Raw genomic sequence first — 10,100 nt, 5'->3', positions numbered from 1 at the left:
CCTAGCATTCTTCGATGACCACTTCTCCTCTGACGACGAGTTTGAGCAGCCTCCCACTTCTTGTCTAAGCTAGGGCTCCACCACCAACGTAGCTTTGCTCCCTTATGAAGTGTACACAACACTTTACCAATTAATAATATTTAGTAAAAGAAATTAAAAAGAAAAATATTTTTACAATAATTTCTAAAATTATTAAACTACAAAATATGATATAGAATTTTTTTTATACACATGTCAGCAATTTTGACACGTGACATCCACTAATTCACCAACTTAGACAACAATTTACCTAATGGAGAAGTTGGATGAAAAAGAAAATGAAACAATACTTTGAGGAGCAAGACCAATAAAAAATTAGTTGGGGACTAAAAATTAAAATTTCTAATAGTTGGGAGACTAAACCATCTGTTAAGAATTATAAAAAAAAACACACACATATATATATATATATATATATATATTATTGTCAAAGAATCATATTTATAAAGTAAAATATTTTATTCTTGTTTATTATATTTAGTTTAATATTAGTCTTCTCACATAATATATGGCTTTGCAAAATTTCATTTGTTACATTTATTTCTATTCTTAATCTCGTGAAGAAGGTTTGGGATTGTGTAGGGATTTGGTAGAAGATAGGTGGGTTCAAGTGAAGTATATTTTGACAGTTTTTAATTGTAAAATATTATTTAATACCTAATTAATAAATATTTTATCCGAGCAATTTGAAAATGAATGTCTACAAAATATAATAAAATTAACATTATGTCATTATTTAGTGTTCCAGTGGTAGACGAGGATCAAAACTTAAGATAAAAAATTGAAAGACTTTAACCCATCAATGAAAAGTTTAAGAATTAAAAACAGAAATGTAAAAAAGTTTAAGAACTATAAACATAGTTTATACTTTAAAAATATTTAATGTACTTGAGTTATATTAAACGATAATCTAGGTTTCTTTTTTCTTTCAAATTTTGGAGAGTTTGTGAATATTTATGCAGAGCTTAAAGAGAAAAGAATACTGACTTAAAAAAATGTGAAAATATTATATAAACCAAAATTAAATTCTTCTTTATCTGTTTTATCTTTCTCTTTAGAATATCTCTAATAATGTAATCAAATAGTTACTTACAATTTTATCATATATAATATTTAAATAAGTTTCATCATAACATATTATTTTTTTTTACTTCTTTTGGTAGTAATTATTTTTTTACTTCATAGAATTTAAACAATTCTCAACTCCAATAATACAAAATGAAACTCAAAAATTATTCTACTTCTTAATGTTTCATCGACATGACAACTTTACTTTTAAAAAATCAACATGACAACTTTACAGTACGTTAATAATACAAAATTTACTTCCAAACCAACCCGCTTTTTATCATTTTGTGAGTAGATATAGTATTATATAAGCAATGCTTACTAAATAACTTATGGTTACTTAATGCACTCTGATGGTACATCTTATAAAAGTATAACTCCTTAATGGAAAAAGCAAATTAAAAACCTTCCAATGAAGTTTCTCTCAAAACGCTGATTGATAATTAGATCCATATATATAGATATTATCTCTAATTGTAATTTCCTTTTTAAAAAAATAAAAATATATAATTGTAATTTACGTAGAACTTGGTCCCCGAGCTAAGAAAAGGCCGGGGCATGTATAATAAATACACTGACACATAGAAGACTATGAATCAAAATATCAAACTATTATATATCGTCCACTAAAATTTGGAAATATAGAATATATGCTGATAGTTAATGAAAAAAGAAGAAGAATATATGCTGAGTTGCTGACAGTGTCCTCGCAATCAGTTTCAAAAAAATTACACAATAATATCAAGTAGCTCATAATTATTGAAATTTCTAAGCAAGCTCGTAACCAAGTGGTATGGATCAATGCAATTATAACCAAGACAAAAAAGCTGCACTGTTCATATATCATTTAAAAAAAAACTAATGATTATGAACCTCAATTATTTAAGAAAGATGGTTTTATAAATTCGATCTGGTAGTATTTTAGACTAGTATCTCAGATTATACAAAGCTTGTGATGGTTATGTTCTTTGGCCATGTGATTGTGATACATATAACACGTCAAAGGCTTTTTCATTTTTTGGGTCGTTTTATCTCATCAGTGCCCTTTCTAGGAAAAGGAAAAATCGTCAAAATGAAAATGAGTTGGTGAAGGAGATCAATACCATCACAATTACACAATACCTAACATGACCCAACAAGTATTTCTAAAATCTAAGTGATACACTGATACTTCTTGTTAGCGTGTAAGTGTGTAACTACGAAGACATTTAGAAAACGTGTCATCAAGCTGTGAAAATATGAGGTGCGACCCAGTACTGGCTAGCAGCAAAAGACGTTTCATTATCCCTGCGAGCAAAGAGAGGCTCTTGGCAGCTTTTTCCAGCGCAATTGATGCTTAATAAAATCTGTTTTATCTTTTTTTTTTCTTCTAGAATATAGATAATTATGTTTAAATGAGTTAGAATTATTATGCACAATAAAATTTTATTTTTAAGTATTTAATATAATTATATATTAAAATTTAAATTCAAAATCTCTGAGCTAAAATAATTCCACATCTACTAGAGGTGTTTGATAGTAGGCATTAAAATAAAAATTGAACCCATGAGTAGTTATCTAACCCTATCTCGAGTTTGATAGAAAACCTACTTTGATTGGGTTAGGGTCAAATTTTCCGCCACTTGAAAAAGCGGGACAGGGACGAAAGTAAGATCTAGTATATCACCTTCGCCTTCCTACGTATATTTTTTTATAATTATAAATAATGTAATTATATATTTATATATAATTTATTATTATATATGTTATATGTAATGGTTAATTATATAATTACATAATTATTTTATATTTTTATAATTATTAAAATATAGAATAACTATTTTAATAGTTAAATAAATAATAATATAATATTAATATTAATTATAATAAAATTAAAAAATTTCATTTAACTAAAATATAATCTAATTCTTAAATATTTTGACGTTATTTATATACAGTGATTGAATTAAAACTTCTATTGATTTTTTAAAAAAGTTTATTAGACAATTCCCTTCCCTATGATTAATGCTCATGTTAAGGTGGGCTGTCCACGTTGTTGAACAATGCATCGGAGTATCAGATTCCACATTTCTTGTGTGTATTACAACATCACTAGCAAAAAGTAATAGAAAGTTCTATTAGAAATTAAAACATAGATACGTGGTTGGCTTTCATAGAATCTGATTTATAAAATACATAATTTCATTCATATTTATAATAATAAATATATGTACTATGTATAAATAAATGAATATCTTAATAATTTTGAGAGATTTTTTTTTCAAAAAGCAACACATTCTAATTTTTAAACATGTGCTAAATTATAATTTCCACTGTTCAAACATAATTTTTTTCTTTTTATGAATTTAATTAGTTAAATTTGATTTTATAAAAACATACTAAATTTTTAATTATTATTAAATTTATGCTAAGTTTTAAAACAAGATTACTTTTACGATAAAAGTATCCAAACCTTAATTACGTTATTAAAAATTAATTTAAACTAAAATCATTTTAACAAAATTAATTTCATTTAAAATTAATTTTAACTCTCACTAAAACACATTTAAGTATAGTAGATAATATGTTACTGATGTAAAAAAATATAAAAATAATAAGTTGATAAAGTGTTTATAAAATAAAGATGGTTATGATTTTCGATGCGCTGGCCAATATGTGTCTGGCCGAGAATAAATACTTCCCAACGACATTAATTATCACTAGATGAAATCTTAATCTTCAATAAATTTTAATATTTATATTACAAGAAAAATTTAAAGGAATTAAGATAAAATTTTAATTCTTGAAAATGTCAATTTTTATAATATAGTAATAAAATGTAAGGTTGTGAGACTATATGTGGAATATATTTAGTAAATTATTTAGACTTGCAAGATTGGAAAAAATGAGTTACTTAAATTGTTAAAAGTAGCTATATAAGTAATGTATACTACATATTCAAGAACTCCAAAAAAAAAAAATAACAAAAGGTTACTGAGATAGAAATAACCTTAACAGAGTAACTTTTTAAAAGTTAAGACTAATTAAGAAAATGAAACTAGGAATTTTTATTGAAAAATACAAAATAAATAAATTTTTAAATTTTTGGGGAATGACGCTTACAAAATTAAATAATATCATACTGTATTTGAAAATTTATACCACTGAGTATTTTTTTTTTTTTAAACCGGAGAATCTTTCGCTTGTAGCCAACGCGAGTAAGATAAAAATAAGTATAGTTCGTAAATTTCTATATGTTTATATCGATTTTCATAAGCATAAAATTTTGTACATCTAAATGACTTCACTTTGTACTATTTTGTCTGGTACAGCTTGACTTTGTAATTTAAAATAAGTATATACACTTTTTAGTTGAAAGTATATTTAAAACATATGATGATTATTTCCTCTCTCTAGTCATATAAGACAAAAAAATTATCTTAAAATAATTATCATTTTGATTTTTTAGTGTCATATTAATTATTTTTTTATTTACATTTTTTATAATATTAAAGATAAACAAAAAAATCCATAGATAAATTAATGATAATATAAAATTAATTTTATAAAATTTTTATTCTCTTTTATTTATTTATTATTATTATTTTATTTATGTAAAACAATCTAAAACCACAATTGTAACAAGACAAAGAAAGGGGAGTATAATTTTTATTGGGTCAGTGTGATATTATTTTAAAAGCAAAACACGTAAACTTGAATTAATTGAGAATGTATTTAACATGTAATTTCAATAAAGGTAAATATCTGTTTCGGACAATTTCTTTTAGAGACAAATAACATGTTTGGTTAGAGCCTTATAGGCTACCAGTTGTACCTTTGACATTAAAGACTCATTTGTTATGAGTAATGTATTTCAAAATGTGTATAAAACAGTTAGAAAAGCTAGATAGAATAATGCAATTAAAATCATTAGGTGGGCAACTGGGCAAGGGAAATAATAATAACTAGCTAGTAGGAGCTTAAATCTTTTTTTTTTTATAATGTTTTTAGCTTTTAAATCTTTTAAATATTATAAATTTTTCTTTTTCTTTTTATTTTTTGACAAGTCATATCCTATCAACTTTCCAACCCTAGTATAAACTTATCCCTAATTATGTGAAAATTAAATTCTTAATTTAAAAAAAATAATTTATATTTTTAAATTTACGATGAATTAAAAAAAGTAATACTACATTATAAGATATATAATTAATTACTTAATAAATATTAATAGGTTGTTCCAACTACCAATACTGATTTGAGGACCAACACTTTGATTATAATTAAATAAGATTTTGATTTGATATGTACGAATAAGAAAAAAAAAAGTGAATCATTTTGCTCGAGTCAAATTAGTCCAAGGCCAAAGTAAATTCACATCACAAAAGCTATAGGAGTAGAAACAAAATAAGTCTCGATAACAAAAATCTCAAAAACACTCATCTAAATTAAAATATTTATTAAAAACAGAAAAAATTCGATGTTTAAGTAACAAATCATCCTCTCTCGTCAACTCCCGTAAAAATTCCCCAGCACAGAAGTAAGCCCGTGACTGAAATTTCTTCGTATTGGTAATCCGTGAACTTGTTTCTTAAGGAAATGGAAAGAAAAAATAAATAAAAAATAAAACTTGGTTGGTTCATGGTTGGATGGTATACATATAGAGACGATAAGGTCCAAACCTTACTAGTAAAATATAAAAATATCTTGCATTTAATAAAGCTGAAGTGGAGATTGTGTAATTGTATAAATGGCCACTAAAAATAAAATACCAGTGAATAGAAACGCTTAATTTACAATATTTTGAGCTTCACCTTATCTTCTACACTGTCAAGCACAGACACAGTATGCATGTATATTCCATATTACTGTCCCACGTATATAAAATATCGGCAAAAAGACGCAGTTGGGAATTCAAGGTTAGTAGGTTAAGAATTGGTGTATGAAGTTATGTTTGGAGAACGTGGAAATGTGACGGATGGTCTGCAGGGAACTGTTAAAAGGCAAAGTATAATGAAGTTTTAATTTGAAAAGACCAGGGCAAAAAGGCAAAAAGGAGAAGAGAAAAAAAAAAGTAATAATAAAAAAACAAAGGTCTTGCTGATCATTGTCCATATTATTAAAAAAAATTATTTTTTAAGCATATTAATTATTAAAATATTAATTTTATTAATAAAGAAAATTAAAACGACGTTTTTTTTATTTCCTTCTTTTTTATGGTATCATTGGATGAAAGGAAGAAATAGAAAAGAAAAAAAATATAAATAATGATGTATTTCTTTTATTTAGTTAGAAAAAATGAGAAAAAAAATTGGAAAGAAATGTTAATGTGTATTAATAGAAATTTAGAATTTTCTTTCTTTTAATTCAAATTTAAAATTTTCTTTTTTCTCCATTTTCTTTTCTTCAATCCAAAAGAAATAAAAAAACAAAATAAAAGAAAATTAAAAAAAGTTGAATTAAAATAGAAATAAAGAGATATGAAACTCACGTTATATTTGGAATTTTTTTTCTAAATTAATAATTTTTTCTCTTCGATCTCAATAATCCAACCATTTATATCTTTAAAGAAATTATTTATTGCAAAAAAAATAATAATAAAACCCATAAAAATACAATATTATGCATCCCAGTAAAAATACTGGCTAATATTTATCATAAAATAATAATAAAAGAAAGTAGCACACTCGAGAGGGTTGAGAACCGTCGTCAACTAAACGCACATGTGAACGAAATGAAAAGTATCTTGAATTAGCTAATTGAAATGTTTTTCTATCCTTACTCTTACTTCTCACTACCACCCTGACTCTCTCTCTCTTCCACCTTTTGTTTTTGTCTCAACGCAATTATTTTGAGAACCAGACAACCACCCACCGCTTCCTTACTATTTCTCACACCCTTTGCATAAACTGGCATAAATTAGGCATTGAAAACACCACCACTAGTTAAAGCCAGCTTCATCTAATTTCCATTTCCCATTCCCATTCTACTCACACACTCTTCCCATGAGTTCGTTTCGTAAACCCTTCGTGGCCATTCTCTGGGTTGTTCTGTTTCTGGGTCTCCATGAGGCAGCGGAACCAGAGAAGAGCACATACATTGTACACGTGGCGAAATCGGAGATGCCGGAGAGCTTCGAGCACCACGCGCTGTGGTACGAGTCGTCGCTCAAGACCGTGTCTGACTCGGCGGAGATTATGTACACCTACGACAACGCGATCCACGGCTACGCGACGAGGCTAACCGCTGAGGAAGCGCGTTTGCTCGAGACCCAAGCGGGGATTCTGGCTGTCCTCCCGGAGACGAGGTACGAGCTTCACACTACGAGGACGCCCATGTTCCTCGGACTCGACAAGAGCGCCGACATGTTCCCCGAGTCGAGTTCCGGGAGTGACGTCATCATCGGAGTCCTCGACACCGGCGTCTGGCCGGAGAGCAAGAGCTTCGACGACACGGGACTTGGGCCTGTTCCGAGCACCTGGAAAGGCGCGTGCGAGACGGGAACGAATTTCACCGCGTCGAATTGTAACAGAAAGCTGATCGGAGCGAGGTTTTTCTCGAAGGGTGTTGAAGCCATTCTTGGTCCTATTAATGAAACCGAGGAGTCGAGATCAGCGCGCGACGACGACGGCCACGGCACCCACACGGCCAGCACAGCCGCGGGGTCGGTGGTATCCGACGCGAGCCTCTTCGGCTACGCGTCCGGGACAGCACGTGGGATGGCCACGCGCGCTAGAGTTGCTGCATACAAGGTGTGCTGGAAGGGAGGATGCTTCAGCTCCGACATTCTTGCCGCTATCGAGAGGGCAATATTGGACAACGTAAACGTTCTGTCTCTGTCGCTCGGTGGTGGCATGTCGGATTATTACAGAGACAGTGTCGCTATTGGAGCTTTTTCCGCTATGGAGAATGGGATTTTAGTTTCATGCTCCGCTGGGAACGCGGGCCCCAGTCCCTACAGTCTCTCCAATGTGGCTCCATGGATAACTACCGTGGGCGCTGGTACACTGGATCGTGACTTCCCCGCTTACGTTGCGCTCGGGAATGGCCTTAACTTCTCCGGCGTTTCGCTCTATCGCGGTAACGCTGTGCCGGATTCTCCTCTGCCTTTTGTTTATGCGGGTAATGTGAGTAACGGCGCTATGAATGGGAACTTGTGTATCACGGGAACGTTGTCTCCTGAGAAAGTTGCTGGGAAGATTGTTTTGTGTGACCGTGGGTTAACTGCTAGGGTTCAGAAAGGCTCCGTGGTGAAATCCGCCGGAGCGTTGGGCATGGTGCTCAGCAACACCGCTGCCAACGGCGAGGAGCTGGTGGCGGATGCTCATTTGTTACCTGCCACCGCGGTTGGGCAGAAAGCCGGTGACGCTATTAAGAAGTATTTGTTTTCTGATGCGAAACCGACGGTGAAGATTTTGTTTGAAGGCACAAAGTTGGGGATTCAGCCATCTCCTGTGGTGGCAGCGTTTAGCTCTAGAGGACCCAACTCGATCACCCCGCAGATCCTTAAGCCAGATCTTATCGCGCCAGGTGTCAACATCCTAGCCGGGTGGTCCAAGGCGGTGGGACCCACCGGGTTACCCGTTGATAACAGGCGCGTGGATTTCAACATCATTTCTGGCACGTCCATGTCGTGCCCTCACGTGAGCGGCTTAGCCGCGCTGATCAAGTCGGCTCACCCTGATTGGAGCCCAGCCGCGGTCCGATCGGCTCTTATGACAACGGCTTACACAGTTTACAAAACCGGTGAGAAGCTGCAAGACAGCGCAACGGGAAAGCCCTCCACGCCGTTCGATCACGGTTCCGGACACGTGGACCCCGTCGCTGCCCTCAATCCAGGACTCGTCTACGATCTAACGGTGGATGATTATTTAGGTTTTCTCTGCGCGTTAAACTACTCAGCTTCCGAGATCAACACATTGGCCAAGAGAAAATTCCAGTGCGACGCGGGCAAGCAGTACAGTGTGACCGACCTCAACTACCCTTCGTTTGCGGTGTTGTTTGAATCTGGGGGCGTGGTTAAGCACACGCGGACTCTCACGAACGTGGGGCCCGCGGGAACTTACAAAGCTTCAGTAACGTCAGATATGGCTTCCGTGAAAATCTCGGTTGAACCGCAAGTGCTGAGTTTCAAGGAAAATGAAAAAAAATCATTCACGGTCACATTTTCATCCTCGGGTTCGCCACAGCAAAGAGTGAACGCTTTTGGAAGGGTAGAATGGTCCGATGGGAAGCACGTGGTTGGAACCCCAATTTCGATTAATTGGGGTTGATGCAAGGTTCATCACTCACTCGAATAGGGGGTGTGTCTTGATTGGTTAGTGATTATAGTATTTATATGTTACTATTATTATTATTTAACTTTTTTTGCAAACAAAAATGTTGGGTTTATCCAGGTTGACATTGATGATAGCGGGGACCTCGTGCTTGATTGGTGTTGGTTCTGTTTGTTCCCTGGGAGAAATGTTGCAAAGGGGAAAAAATGTTTGGCTCATGTGTTTCTTTTCTTCCCGGTGTACAGCGTTCTAATCATTGATGAATATTTTTCGTCGACCATCTTGACATTAAAGTTTATGTTCAACTACTTTAAAGTGAATTCATTTAACTTTCCATTTTAATTTAATGTTTGCATCAAAGCCACTAGTAGTTGTAACCATTCTCGTACGCTATATAGATCTACATTAATGGTATTTTCAAAGTAGCTGATGTTAGTTTCATTAATGAACTTTTTATGTCTATATCAATAAACGGTTGCAATTGCGCTGTGGACTAAAAAATTGACGTTGATGGTTTTTGGAGAAATGAAGCCAGTGCTGCAACAGTGCAAGTTCTGAAATCATCAAATGTAGAAATATCAATTTTAGAAGTATATAAAAATGTAGATTGAAAAAGGAAAGGGTTTAAAAAGATGTAATAAAGTAAAATGACATGAATTCGTAAAAGGTGGAAATTAAATATATACATGATGAACGGTAGAACTTGTAATCAATTTTGATGGTAAGCATTGTTGGTGT

At 32.6% G+C, this 10,100-nt stretch overlaps 1 protein-coding gene across 3 annotated transcripts; it reads left to right on the top strand.

The window, feature by feature from the left end:
* The first annotated feature begins 6,715 nt into the window (after positions 1–6,715).
* Positions 6,716–9,776, top strand: LOC114412460 (subtilisin-like protease SBT1.7). 3 transcript variants are annotated; one of them, XM_028376366.1, is made up of 2 exons: positions 6,716–9,365; positions 9,483–9,776. In XM_028376366.1, the coding sequence occupies exon 1, from the start codon at positions 7,092–7,094 to the stop codon at positions 9,357–9,359; it is 2,268 nt and encodes a 755-aa protein (XP_028232167.1). In that variant the 5' UTR covers positions 6,716–7,091; the 3' UTR covers positions 9,360–9,365; positions 9,483–9,776. The 3 variants fall into 3 exon arrangements, with proteins under 3 accessions (XP_028232167.1, XP_028232166.1, XP_028232165.1); XM_028376365.1 differs by having other exon boundaries at positions 6,716–9,389; XM_028376364.1 differs by having other exon boundaries at positions 6,716–9,403.
* The last annotated feature ends 324 nt before the right edge of the window (positions 9,777–10,100 follow it).

This window comes from Glycine soja, chromosome 5, assembly GCF_004193775.1.
Source record: "Glycine soja cultivar W05 chromosome 5, ASM419377v2, whole genome shotgun sequence".
NCBI classification, from domain to species: Eukaryota; Viridiplantae; Streptophyta; class Magnoliopsida; order Fabales; family Fabaceae; genus Glycine; species Glycine soja.
Note: the sequence above shows the minus strand (reverse complement) of the source record. Positions and strands in the feature narration are given on the sequence as shown.